Source organism: Chionomys nivalis, chromosome 7 (assembly GCF_950005125.1).
Source record: "Chionomys nivalis chromosome 7, mChiNiv1.1, whole genome shotgun sequence".
Classification (NCBI taxonomy): domain Eukaryota; kingdom Metazoa; phylum Chordata; class Mammalia; order Rodentia; family Cricetidae; genus Chionomys; species Chionomys nivalis.
The window spans coordinates 50,046,176-50,060,122 of NC_080092.1; the positions used below are offsets into that span (position 1 = coordinate 50,046,176).

At 49.4% G+C, this 13,947-nt stretch overlaps 1 protein-coding gene across 2 annotated transcripts in view; it reads left to right on the forward strand.

The window, feature by feature from the left end:
* Window positions 1–633: 633 nt before the first annotated feature.
* Window positions 634–13,947, forward strand: part of Pik3r6 (phosphoinositide-3-kinase regulatory subunit 6) — a 33,916-nt gene continuing 20,602 nt past the window's right edge. For both annotated transcript variants that reach the window (XM_057775774.1, XM_057775773.1), the window contains exons 1-9: window positions 634–671; window positions 6,190–6,273; window positions 6,977–7,068; window positions 7,697–7,765; window positions 9,258–9,390; window positions 9,555–9,624; window positions 10,678–10,861; window positions 12,418–12,580; window positions 13,237–13,323. In XM_057775774.1, coding sequence (XP_057631757.1) covers window positions 659–671; window positions 6,190–6,273; window positions 6,977–7,068; window positions 7,697–7,765; window positions 9,258–9,390; window positions 9,555–9,624; window positions 10,678–10,861; window positions 12,418–12,580; window positions 13,237–13,323 — 895 coding nt within the window. In that variant the 5' untranslated portion in view covers window positions 634–658. The remainder of the gene's footprint in view (window positions 672–6,189; window positions 6,274–6,976; window positions 7,069–7,696; window positions 7,766–9,257; window positions 9,391–9,554; window positions 9,625–10,677; window positions 10,862–12,417; window positions 12,581–13,236; window positions 13,324–13,947) is intronic.

The following is a 13,947-nucleotide window of genomic DNA, read 5'->3' on the forward strand; positions in this document are numbered from 1 at the left end:
ATAGGGTTCTATAAGTGTTGATTAAATTCAGGTGATTGGTAGTGTTATCTAATGTCATTTGATGTCCCTATATTCTTTTTTGGAAAGATACGTGTTTTGCCTACATATATACACATGCACCACATGTGTGCCTTGTGCCCGCAGAGGCCAGAAGAGGGTACCAGCTGCCCTGGCATCTGACTTGTTACAGGTGGTTGTGAGCAGTCTACTATGGATGCTAGGAACTGAGCTCTGGTCCTGCGAAAGAGCAATTCGTGCTTTTAACTCCTGAGTCATCTCTCAGGCGTCCCCACCCCCAACTTTTGACCTCTTTCTAAGAGCCTTCAGTGTGCACTTTTGACTGCTGGGTTGGCGTCGTGCCAGGCCGGTTATAGAAGAATGAGGAAAACAAACCTTGTTGCTTCATGGTTCTTGCTTGAGTTCTGGTTTCCTTCTACAAGCTTCCTGCTCCGGTTTGGAGCTGCCCCATGTTTCCTACCTGGAGGTTTGCACTGCAGCTGGCAGGCATGTATCCTGGATATCCTGTCTGCACTTTCCCACCTCTCACACTAACAAGCTGCCTCTTATTTTGCAGAACAATCTCTGCGTAGAAACCGCCATTCTACTTTCCACTCTGCTGCCTGAGACAACCACATCCTCCTCACCCCAGACAGGCTCCATGGAGAGCTCAGGTCAGTGTGTGGGGTGGGGGAGGGCATCTCCAGGAGGCCTGACTGCTCGGTGAGGAACGTCAATGCCGTGGGCGAGCGCGTTTCCAGGCCTCGGAGGGTCATCTGCCCAGCCAGGGGCTGTGACACCCTGAGTGGGAGAGTCTTGAGAGAGTAACAAACACACACATATGTGTGTTCTCAGCTGCCTGCAGGTTAGTTAGCTGAATGGTGAATAATAAGAACTGCTGCCGAGTGATGGTGGCACACGCCTATAATCCCAGTACTTGGGAGGCAGAGGCAGGTGGATCTCTGTGAGTTCGAGGCCAACCTGGTCTACAGAGCAAGTTCCAGGACAGGCACCAAAGCTACACAGAGAAATTCTGTCTTGAAAAACTAAAAAGAAAAATTTTTTAAAAAAGAGCTGCTAGTGTTTATTCCCCGGCTCCTAAAGTTCCTCCTAGTGCTCCCTATCATAAATGCTTCATTATCGACTCTTATCCCGCCCCCCTTTCTGTTAGAGACCTCCTTCCCTCTTATACCCCTCCGCTCATCTCTCTCACACACATACACATTTAGATCCAGACTCTGCCTATGGAAGAAAACACGCAATGTTTGTCATCCTGAATCTGGCTCTTTTGAAGATGGCAACTTTCAAATAGAGCAAACGACCAAGCAAGTTCTATTTCTAACAGTCCTGTGATCTTGAATAAATAACCTTTCCCCTGCAAGCCTCATTCCCCACCTATAAAGTGGGAGGGGAGGCTCTAGGGTCCCCTCTATAAGTTAGATGATTGGGTTTTTTCTCAGTTTTTAGAGGTTTTTATTTTATGTGTATGAATTTTTTGCCTGAATGTATATCTATGCACCACTTGAGTGTCTGGTTCCACAGAGACCAGAAGAAGATATTAGATTCCCAGGAACCGGAGTTACAGACGGTTTTTGAGCCACCATGCTGGTGCTGGGAATTGAACCTGGGTACCTTGAAAGAACAGCCAGTGCTTTTAATCATTTAGCCACCTCTCCAACTTTCTTAAGGTCCCTGTATATATGACATTTGACAGTTAAAGAAGCAAAATAGGACAAAATCTGGAATCTATAAAACAGAACAATGTTGTCCCTGCCAATGTCACGGGACATTTGCTCAGAATCACATGAATTATACATTGAGAAGTATTCTGTCTATCTATGAGTCAGTCAAGGGATGCTAGCTGCTATAACAAATGACTCCAGTTATCAGAATAGTGCAATACTCATTTCACATTTAATCACACTCCAATCTGGGCTCTCAGCAGTCTTCCAGGGTCTGAGGATTCAGTGTTGTGGCACCATCATCTCCAGCATGGATCCTGGAAGGCCACTGCTGAATGGGAATAGTCTGGGTGCAGGGCAGGAAATTCTATCACCAGCCCTGCAAATGACAGGCTTCATTCTGACCCATTCCATTGGTCAGAATTTGCTGCACAGGTCTCCAACAGCAAGGGAGTCTGGGAAATGTAGTCTTCCTGTATTTCTTGAGTTGATGAACATTTAGCATTGTCTTGAAGTGTGAATAATGCCTAATTGTAATATCCAGCAATACCCAGATCATTATGAATTCTAGTGTCGTCCCTTATTGCATATTCCTTCTCCTTAGAGCTAGGCTTGCAAGGCCTGGGAAGAGCTGCTATCTTCTGTCCATTTGACTGGGGCCTCCAGAACCAGCTGTGCAGGATTGTATGGCCTAAAGGGATATGAAGGCTACTTTGGGGGCATTCCTGTGTTCTGGACAAAGTTGATTCAGGAGGTTCATGTATGGCATTCAATATTATGTATGGCACAACACTACTCACTTGGTGCTCAGGTGCCTTTTTCCCTGAGACCCCGTAACCCCTTTTCTTTCCTGGTCTTGAGGAGTCTAGCCTCTTGGAACTGAGAACTACGTTTCACTCTGCCTCTTCTTGGACAACCCAGGTCAGCTCAGTTAGCTAACTGGGGTCTTCAGGGTCAGGCAGAGAATGGAAACCAGGGAAGGCAGAAGAGACAGGATGGGGGAAAGCAGAGAAGCTGCACCACATCCTGTCAGCTGCTTCCCAGCCCCTCCCTGCCCATCACCCCATGTCAGAAAGACTCACTCCCAGGGTCAACGGACTTTCAGACTTGCAAGAGATGCCAAGCACACAAACTTTTAGGCAAACTTTTAGGTTCTACAACATCAGCAATTGATTTAGTTTTCAGAAAATACCACACAAGCCTGAATAGACCACGTCAACAAGCCAGCTGTGGGCAAAGCTCGAGTCTGGGTGGGCTTTGAAGGCTCTCAAAACAGCGTTTATTTGAGCTATCTCCACGGCCTACTGGCAGCTTCTCTACTTTTTTCTGGAACATGAAAGACAGACAGATCAGAACCATCACTGGTTTAAATTTTTTTATGTAGTTCACATCAAGAGGACAATAACGGAAAGAAAAGAAGGACAGAAAGGAGGGAGGGAAAGAGAAAGGGGATTGAAAAAAGAAGGAAAAAAATCAAGGAAGGGAAATCAGGAGGAAGCCATGGGAAGAAAGAACAAAGGAAGGAGGGGGGAAGAAAGGAAGAGAAAGAAAGATTGAAAAGGCATAGAGGAGGGAGAAGAGAGGAAGAAAGAGAAAATATCAATTAATTTACTAATAACTTACCTTGCATTAATTCATCAAATATTCATGCAAGGTAGAGATGGTTAGATGGGAGGGCAGGTTGGACCAGTGGCTTCCTGACAAATTTGGAGAGCTGTGGCCCTGCTCAGCAAGGTGTCCCCGTGGGTAACCCTGGCCATTATCTCCTTCAGACTGGGGGGAGCTGGGAATTAGGCCTTGACAGTGACAAGCGTCTCACAGAGACAAGTGAGAGGTGGAGGAAAGTGAACGCTTTAGAGATGTTGATTATCTCCTCATGGAGAGGCTGCCTGGTGGCCACTAGGGCGGAAGATAGCTTGGCTTCAGTGGTTCAACTTGAGCCACCACCTGCCGCTGTTGACATATGTAGCCCCTAGCCTGCTAAAGGAATCTGAGACAGTTAAGGTCTAACAAAACACAAAGCTGGGGCAGCGAAGAGGAAGCAAGAAGAGAGGCCCCAGCCCCTTGACATGAGCTGATGTTTGGGACTGGACTCTAACTCAGCTGTGAGGCTCTTGGCAGCCAAGTCAAAAAGGGAAGCCTTGAGGTGTGTGGTTTGTGTTGTCTGTCGACTAGAGAAGATAAATCATTTGTGTACAGGAACAGTCTTGGCAGGAAGTTACAGCAAGTGAAATCTGTCCTCGTGGGGAGTGATTCCATCCTTCCCATCCTTGCCTGGCTCCTCCAGGAAGCAGACACCAAGATGTGTGAGGATTTGCTCAAGGAAACACCTGTGAGACAGAGACTAGGCAGAGAGCCTGACTGTGAGGGCTGACTTGCTAGGGGATGGTGTGTGTGTGCGCGCGCGCGCGCGTGTGGTATCTGAGAGGAATCTAGAGGACAGTTCCACAGTGTAGTAGTGATGGTGGAGGAACCTGGAGACAAAATTAGCCATCAGAGGACGTCTCTCTTGGGAACAAGTGAGAAAAACACCGCCGCGCTCTGCAGGGCCAGCAAGCACAGCGCTGGACAGGTTCCCAGCACAGCATCACTTACAGACCCAGCAGAGGGGCAGTGAAATAGGCTCTGGGGCTTCCTGGCTTTGTTAAATCATTTGCATATTCTCCATCTTCCTTTGTCTGCCATGTCAGCATAGCCTTCAGAAGGAAAATAAAGTTTACTCCGAAGCTTGTCAAATGGCGAGGAAGATTTCATTCAAGACTGGCAGGGGAGAGAAAGCAGACTCAACTCAGAATACAGAAAGACTGTGGTTCCCAGCTTCTGTGGGGACTCAGCAGAAACTTCCCAAGACTCAGCAGGGCTCTTGCTGGAGGCAGGTCAGGTTCATATGTATCACAGGGGCAAGGAGTACGGAAGGCTGGGGATTCTCTCTGAGCTGACGTGCCCATTTGGGTTTCTTGATGAAAGTGGGATGGACAAGCCTGAGTCAGGACAGGGGCCAAGGCTGAGACTCAGAGGAGTGTGAAACAAGGTCACTAGCACCACCTGGGACAGGGTAAATCGAGCAATGTTGCTATCACTACCAGGGACAGTATTCCATGACTTTGGGTGGGGCTCTGTTGACCAGGCTGGCCTTGAACTTACAGAGATCCACCTGTCTCTGCATCCTGAGTGCTGAGATTAAAGGTGTGTGCCACCACTGCCCAGCTGACTTTTTTTAAAAAATAAAGATATTTTATAGAGGTTTACAAGAAAGAAGTGCTCAGAAGGAAAGACAAGACACCCCAAGAACATGGATGTGAGGTTCCCCCAAACAGCTCCTCTCCACTGTCTTTACAACTGTTGAATATAGGACTTTGGTGGCTTTGAAGCCATTATCTTTGTTCAGCATGGAAAACGTCACAGACTGAGGAATCTAAGAGCGTTCACGGAGGGAGGGGTCCTGAGGAGCTCCTCAAGGGTTACACTCCGAGTGATCACAGTCTGGATGCAGGGATTAGGAGTCTTTACCTGGAACAAAGGTAACACCTTAACTTAGGTTCTTAGACTCCAGCTCGGGAAGGGATTGAGTCTCAACCAAGATCAAATACATTCAGATCCTAAACCTGACCCATTGCTGGTTTAACCAGAAGTGTCTGGGTAAGAGAGGAATAGCGGTCTGGGCAGACAGCCTTGCAGCATGTATTCTTGCCAGAATTCTTGCTTCTCAGCTCCAAGTAGACTTCAGGGTGAGGGCTCTCCCCATCTCGCTTCCCCGTCATTTTCTGTCTCTCTATTCTGCTTCATTTTCTTCTCTCAAACGTAAGGGTTACATAAGGATTGTAGATGACCCCACTCCCCATCTGTCTTCTATGACTTTTCCCCTGTGAACAAGGATGTAGACCCTATCTATCTAGGAATCAAAGTCTTGACCTGAGCCGGGTGTGGTGGTGCACCCCTTTAATCCCAGCACTCAGAGGCAGAGGCAAGTAGATCTCTGTGAGTTCAAGGCCAACCTGGTCTACAAAAAAGTTCCAAGATAGCCAGGGCTGCTACACAAAGAAACCTTGTCTCTACAACAAACAAAGTCTCTCCACCTAGGCTGGCGAGATGACTTGGTAGGCAGAAGAAGCTTGAAAGCCTGGTGACCTTAACTGGATGTCCAAAACCCATGACAGACACTCAGAACAGACTCCTGGAGGTTACCCTTTGACCTCCACATGCCCACCTTTGTAGCAGGCTTTTTCTTTTAGGCCACCAACCAGCTCCCAAATTATGACACAAACACTTATTAATTTGAATGCTTGGCCTTAGCTTACCTATTTTCTTGCTAGTTCTTATAACTTAACCTGTTTCTCTTCATCTATGTTTTGCCTCAGGGCTTTTTACCTTTTCTTACTTTATGTCTGACTTTCCTGTTGTCTCTATGTCTTTTACTTCTTCTTAAAAAAACAGGATGGGGGAAGGGCAGCAGTGAGCTCAGATGGGCTGAGCCCCACAGCTCCTGACCTCAAGGTTCCCCTGCTTTCAGATGTGGAGCTGGACTTCCAGAGAAGTGTTCAGGCTGTGCTCCGAGAGCTCAACACCCCAACCCCGGCCTTCCAGAGTAATCGCGGTAAGAGCAGGAGCAGGAAGCAACCACTCCTGACCCCCCCTTTATACCCTTACTCCATCCCCACCCTCAACCCTACCCCCTATCACCACCCCCACCTCCCCTGTCCCATCTGGCCAGTGGCTGCCCCAGACATTTTAGGAAAGGCCTAGGCCTGGAGTGAGCTCTCAGATGAGGGATTTCCAGTCTAGCTGTCTTCTTACAAAAATCTACATAATGGTTCTCTGCTTCCTGGTCCAACCCTCCTAGAGTCAGTATGTTGAGACCATAGTTGGTGGTGGGTGATTGAAAGCACAGAAAATTGAAGCCTCAGGAAAGAGAGAAGTGGATGGCCATAACGTAGGCAGTAATCGGGCTCTGGAACCCTCTTTCCTGGTCACCTTCCCCACTTCCACTTCCAAACAAGACTCTCCTCTAGGACCTGGAAACATTCCACAGGTGTCTGGGGCTCCGGGCTGCAGATATCCCTTCTCCATGCTCCATGCACACATCCCTGCCCCCTCCCGTGGCCTCTCCCCTTGTTTTCTGGGAGCTCACTGTCCAGAAAGAGCCATGGGAGGAGCTCACCACATGTACCTGGAGTCATCTCTGATGACAGGGTCAGATGTAGCTGGCCAATCACACGCCAGGACCGAGGGCTGGGGGTGGGGGGAATAGCCTCTAGGCGCCTCCCATCCACTCAGCCATGACCTTGTCTCTGGCCCAGGCGTGTGGAGATGGTCTCTGCATAAGAAGGTGGAGCGAGATCCTGGGAAGAGCTCCATCCTAGTCCGGATTCTGCTCAGAGAGCTGGAGAAGGTTGGTGCTCAAGCTTGAGGGGTCCACCTGTGCAGTTCTGTGCTCCCAAACTTGGGTCGTGCGGGGGCCATATGCTTTATTTGTATCAGGCATGTCTTCTTCATTGACTTCTAGCTCAGTGCTATTTTCTATTCTTTCACTCCCGTCCTTACTTGAATCAGCATATTTCAAAAAGAAACTCGGTTAACATAGCCATAAACAGAAAACCTACATTGCTGGGCAGAAACGAAAGATGTGTATACTCCACACACATGTGTGCAACCATTAAGTCTTATTCTTGTACTACTTAAAATTATCCATGTCCTGAACTCTGCTGCTTGGGAAGTACCGCTCCCAAGCTGGGGCCTTGCTTGTCAATTACCTTTGGCTCCTGTGTGGAGTCTATGCAGTTTTCCCACTCTACCTGCCTCGCACGAGGATTCTTCCATCTGCCCTGCTCTTCCGAGATGGCTTCTACATCCTTGCTGCTCCTTACCCTATTCCCTTCTTCCCCTCTCCACTCCCCTTGGCATAATATATTACTGCCTTCCACCTAATTCTCTGTAACCTCCAGCCTAACCTGTAACTGGGATGTGGTGGTCCCTGGAGCACCCAGCCCAGCATGACACAAGGGTCTCCTGTCTTCCAGGCAGAAAGGGAGGATGTACGGCGTGTCCTCATTCCCTTGCTGCTCACGCTAATGTACGTGCTCACTAAGGTGAGATGGGCTGAGGCTGGGGGAAAAAAGTCACAATCCTCAAGGGGATTAAGAGATAATTTATTCTGGGATCAAATATGAGTGACTGAGATTGGAGAGACAGCTCAGTGGTTAAAAGAGCACTTGCTGCTCTTCCAGAGAATCCGGATTCAATCCCCAGCACCCACAGGACAGGATCTTCAAGTTACATGGCCCTGTCCTGTCTTCCTAGTTGATGCTCAATCTCTGCTAGGGCAAGCCTGGTCTTGCCTTCCCAAACACTCTGTGCTTTCCTTCCTACACAGAGTTAAATTGGACAGGCAATGAGGTAGTTGAGACAGTGTGGAGAACAAATAGAGAATCTTCAATAGTGGGTGGTCCTGGGGCTGTTCATTTGTACGTCATCATTGTGAGTAACAAGATCCTCACTCTGTAGCAACAAATTCAAGAGATGAAGGAAAACAAAACTGGTTTTTGTTTGTTCGTTTGTTTGTTCTGAAACAGGGTTTCTCTGTGTAAACAGCCTTGGCTATCCTTACTTTGTAGACCAGGCTGACCTTGAACTCACAGAGATCTGCCTGCCTCCGCCTACCAAGCGCTGGGATTAAGGCATGTGCCACCACTACCTTGCACAAAACCATTTTTAATACTCAGTTCTACAGAATAGGGCTCCAAGACAGAGAAAAGGCAAAAAGGGCTGGTGTGGCCTTTTGGCACATGACAGAGGTTTTTAAGTCCCTGATTTCAAGAAACCCCTGCCCTCTCTCCCCCATAGAGTTATCATCTTCATGCTCCTCTAGCATAGGCCCCTTCCTGCTCCCAGTCCTATTGGTCCAGGATGCAAAGCCTTACCTAACGGATATCGTGGGGCTTGAGTCTGAGACAAGCTAGGAGAAGGGGCCTAGTGCCTGCCTCTTATCCGTGACTCTTTGATGAACTCTAACTGCACATCATCCTAAAAAATGGACCAGAACTGTTCATTTCTTATAATTGGTGGTCTCTACATGGAGACAAGACATAAGAAAACAATGTTTTACACTTGTGGTTAAAGGAATTGATGGTGGGATATGGGGGTGTCACTGCAGCATCTGGGATGAGGATGGGGCTGGGCTCTGGCAAAGGAATCAAGCCCATTGAGGAAGAAAGGGGAGGGGAGGAAAGAAGTCTCTGGGCATTGTGGGGTACCATATGCCTGTGAGATTCACGGGAGTGCAAAGAGGAAGCAGCGCCAAGTTTCCAAACCCGGAGGTGCCCAGAAATGTGCCACATAGCTCCAGCATTAAGGCTGGGAGAGAATTGACCTGACAGGGAATGCAGCGATGGATTTCTGTCTGGCTAAGGTATTGTAGGAAGGTCTCACAAACGCTGGGGGGAGAGATTGCAACCAGAGAATGTGGAGAACCCGAAGCCAGTCTGGCTGTCAGTCCCAACCTTCTTTCTTCCACACCCGCCCCAACTCATGCCACCCCCAGACCCTTCAAGACCCAGAGCATCAACCCCTCCCTCTCAGCAGGCCACAGGCATCACGGAAGATCTCTACCATAGAGCTTACACCTTCTGCACCAGGCTGCTGACCCTGCCTGCCCCCTACTCGACAGTCGCCTTGGACTGTGCCATAAGGCTGAAAACCGAGGCAGCCATCCCAGGTGAGGGCTGCTGGGCATCCTGGCCTCCCATGCTGCAACGCGGCACCACCCAACAGCAGGCTCTTTTCTCCAGGATGCCCAAGAGCTCAAAACTCTCGGCTCCTTCCAGGAGAACTGGAGTCAGAGACACAGAGGCTGGCTCGCTGATGTGGTCTGGTTTGCAGGTACACTGTTCCAACGGACTGTCATTGCAGAGCAGAACCTGATAAGTGAACTGTACCCCTACCAGGAGAGGTAAGAGGCCTGGGGGTGGCTGCTCCCTGTGGCTCCCTCAGAGTGTTGGGTACCTCGCAACTGTTCACTGGCAGGAGAACAAAAGAGGAGGCCAGACGAAGAGATAATCTTACCAGAGCTTCCACACTGGCCCGACAGTGGCACACACTTCCAGGTCAAGGGTGGTGGCTATACCGTTTTCTGGGCCTTTCTGCATTGGCTGGGTACAGAGTGACCCTGCTCCTGGGCAGAAGAACCTCATGGTTCAGGGCAATGCTGCTGTTCAGTCTTCATGCCTCCCCACACCCTGTTTCTGTGCCACAAAGAAGCCTCATCCAATCAAATCAGTGGTTGCTACAGGGACTGAACCCTGGGGGCTTTCCTCAATGAATTCTCAGCCATTAGATAAGACTGAAGAGTGTCCCCAGCTATTGTTTGGAAGAAAAATGTAAGGGGAAGGAGGGTGCAGCGGGAGTAAGTGCCTCTCTCTACTGCAGGCAAGTCTGTGGGTTTAGCTGAGCAGCACCATATAGGTTTGAGACTTGGGAGCTATGCTCAGGAAGGGTGCTGAGCGACAGGGCAGCAGGGGAATTAGTGCTGGAGGAGAGAGCATGGCATAGTTTCCTGAGGAAGGGAAGTGTGGGTGAGTCAGTTTTCTGACCTGATGGGGGTCATGAGCAAAGATGAGGCTTATGTGGGCCAGTGCTCCACTACCAGAAGGAGAGGTTTAAGGTCTCCACAGAGGGTGATGAGCACTGGACCAGGATGCTGAAGACCAGAAAGCAGGAGTCAGACTGGAACTTCCCTGGATGAAGAATTTAACCTGATCCTCCATGTGGAACCTTGCGGTTGAAGGAACTCACAGCTCTGAAAGGGCTGTGAGATGCCAGCCGCTGCATCCACGCTTCTCCTGGTTGTCGTTCCAATAATAGGCTTCCTAACTCAAAGCTTCTCTTTTTAGGGGAATTAACCACTATAAACTGCTTTTGTTATCAAAGGTGTTGTATAATTGGGATCTCCACACAAGCTTTTGGGGGTGTCCATCCAGCCCTTCCCTTCCACTCTTGCCCCCAGAGTGTTCCTGTTTGTGGACCCCGAGCTGGTTTCTGCCTCCGTGTGCAGCGCCCTACTGCTGGAGATTGAGGCGGCTCAGGAGCAGCAAACACCTGAGGCCTGCATGCGCCATGTGGTCTCTCACGCCCTCCAGGCAGCTCTGGGGGACACCTGCCACACAGGTGCTCTGAACTGGAAGCTGCAGGTAATTAACACCCCACCCTGGGCACTCCCGTACTCTTCCACGTCACTCTTTCTCCCACAAATCAACAATTCATACATGTTTATTAAAGAACATATAAAAAATACAGATAAGCCCCTTAAAGACAAAAATAAAAATCACTCAAAAGAAACATCTTAGAAATAACAGAGCCAGGCAGAGGTGCCACATACCTTTGATCCCAGCACTCAGGAGGCAGAGACAGGAAGATCTCTGTGAGTTCGAGGCCAGCCTGGTCTACAGAGTTCCAGGACAGGCTCCAAAGCTACAGAGAAACCCTGTCTTGAAAAAACAAAAACAAACAAAAACAAACAAACAAAAAGCAGAAATGAGCATTTGGTATATATCTTTAATAATGATAGCATTGATGATTTAATAACCAGTTTATCGACTGTTGGTCCAGACACTGTGCTAAACTTGATCACATTGCGAAGTTCTCCCCAGCACTGTGAAATGCAGTTACCATCTGCCTTCATAGATGGGAAACTAAGGCACAGAGAAATGGGTCCTCTACTCAAGCTCACACAGAAACAAAGACTGAGCTAAAATGTCTGGCCTTGTCTTCTGGCCCCCATCCTGACTCCCTATTGACACATGGAGCTACCAAACTCTGCAACTGCTTTATATAATGCATATTTTCCCATGACATTAGAAACATGGTTGTGCAAACATATCCCTTGGGAAATATGTACTGGTAATGGCTACACAGTATGCATTTACTGTTACATTTATCCAGTGGTCTACTCCTGTTGTCGGGCATACCGGCTGTTCCCAGGGCTTATTCCACCAACTCCACCACCACCACCACTGCCACTCCACCTCACCCCTGCCTCCCTGCCCTCCACTGCCTACCACTCCCATCCCACTCCCCCCTGACCCCTGCTGATTCAGCCTCTGTCCTAGAAATCCTTCTGGCTGAGAGTCAGCACCAGGGGTTGAACTTCTGGAGGATGGGGAACAGGACGACTGATCCCATTAGGAGTGACCCTCCGTGGGTAGCAGGGAAATCTGGGCAAGACTAGACTGGATGCAGGCTGAAGATGAAGAAACTTGAAGCGGGAGGAACCAGGCACCCAGAGGGAGGGTTCGGTCGTCCCCTGCTCTCCCTGATTCAGGAAGTGGAGAGGATGTCAGTGATTCCCCCCCCCCCCCGCCCCAGCCTATTATTCAGACCTGGCTCCGCCCCATTCAAACTGCATCGGAGTATTGCTCTTCTGTTCTAGTTTTGCATCCAAAATTTTCCGGTCTGAACCCCACATCTTGAATTCTTTATTTTGGTGGATTCTTCATAACTATCCCCCCATTATAGGGTATGAAGCCACTGTCTAGCCACAGGCAACAGGGGCCCACAACCATAGCCCGACAGAAACCCAGGCTCTGGACGTGGAATCCCGAATTCTTCACCTGGCAGCTCCTGCCCAGCCCCCAGGAGCCAAAGGATCATGCCATGCGGGACTGTCGGTGGTCCCGCCCAGTTTGGCATAGGAGTGGAGTAGGTGGGCTGAAGGATAGGACTCAGGCTCTGGTGTCCGTCCTTATAGGCCAGCTCCCGTCGCGTCCTGGAATACTATTTCCACGCTGTAGTGGCTGCCATAGAGCAGGTGGCTAGCGAGGACAGCCCCAGCCGGCTGGGACACCTGGAGAGACTCGAGGAGATTTACTACTCGCTGCTAGGGCCGGCGGCCACAAGAAGGCGCTGCGTCGGTAAGCGGGGACCGGTGGGGACTTGCCAAAGGGCCGCCGACCGCAGGGGGCGCCAAAGAGCTAGGCTAGACAGAATGAGATTTTAGAAGGTACAGATGGAGTCTAGTATTCTGGGGTCTGGACTTGGCAGGCCTGGGGCTAAACAAATGGTTAACGGTGATCATGATTGCCCACACCTGCAAAGTGCCCCGCTTTAGCCCATTAGCTGTTCTAAACATTTAACCTGTATTTAAATCTATGACGTGCCAAACCAAATAATTTGTACAATAAAGAAGTAAAAATGAGCCGGGCGTTGGTGGCGCACGTCTTTAATCCCAGCACTCAGGAGGCAGAGGCAGGCAGATCCGTGTGAGTTCAAGACCAGCCTGATCTACTAGAGAGAGTTCCAGGACAGGCCTCAAAGCTAAAAACAAACAAACAAACAACAACAACAAAAAAGTAAAAACAAAGCAATCATTGCCCCCAGTTTACAGAGGAGAATTAGAAACCATCCAGAAGTCAGTGTGCTGAGCACACTAAAGTTTGTACTTGGCAGCCCAGGCTGGACAGAGTGGGCAGGATAGCCCTGTGTTGACTCCCTTCCCTCAGTCTCTCTGGGCTTTTATTTTGCCTACAGCCCTCCTCCTCACAGTCCCACAGCCTATTCCTTTCCTCAGGTGACCTTCTTCAAGACCGACTGCCCAGCAGCCCCCTGCCCAGCCCCTACATCACCTTCCACCTGTGGACTGACCAGGAGCAGCTCTGTACGTGCCCGAGCCTCTGAGCTCCTGTAGAAATGGATGAGTGTATGTCTGTGTGTGTTCACAAGTCTGGGCTCCTATCTATCTGTGTGTGTTCACAAGTTTGGGCTCCTGTCTGTCTGTGTTCACATGTCCGGGCTCCTATCTGTCTGTGTGTGTTCACAAGTTTGGGCTCCTGTCTGTCTGTGTTCACATGTCTGGGCTCCTATCTGTCTGTGTGTGTTCATAAGTCTGGGCTCCTATCTGTCTGTGTGTGTTCACAAGTCTGGGATCCTGTCTGTCGATGTGTGTACAGATGTCCGGGTTCCTGTCTGGGTTTTGTTCTCTGAGTTGTTCCACATGTCTGGACAAAGAGCATTTCTTCTCCAGGTTGGAATAACCCAGTGCATTAACATGGGTCTCATGTTCATGTTGATGTCATCAATGTCCCCATAAGGGAGGCAAGCAGAACCCATTATGGCACCCAGACCTGGAGGGGCCTTCCAGAACAAATGTTTCCTTCTATTCTTTTGACCTATTCCAATCTTCTTGGCTTCTCTAGAGAGTGAGGACAAGGACTCTAACTGTGGTAGGAAGTAATAGACTGGACCCTTCCTTTTGTGTACTGGGTTGTGTTCAATACATTCT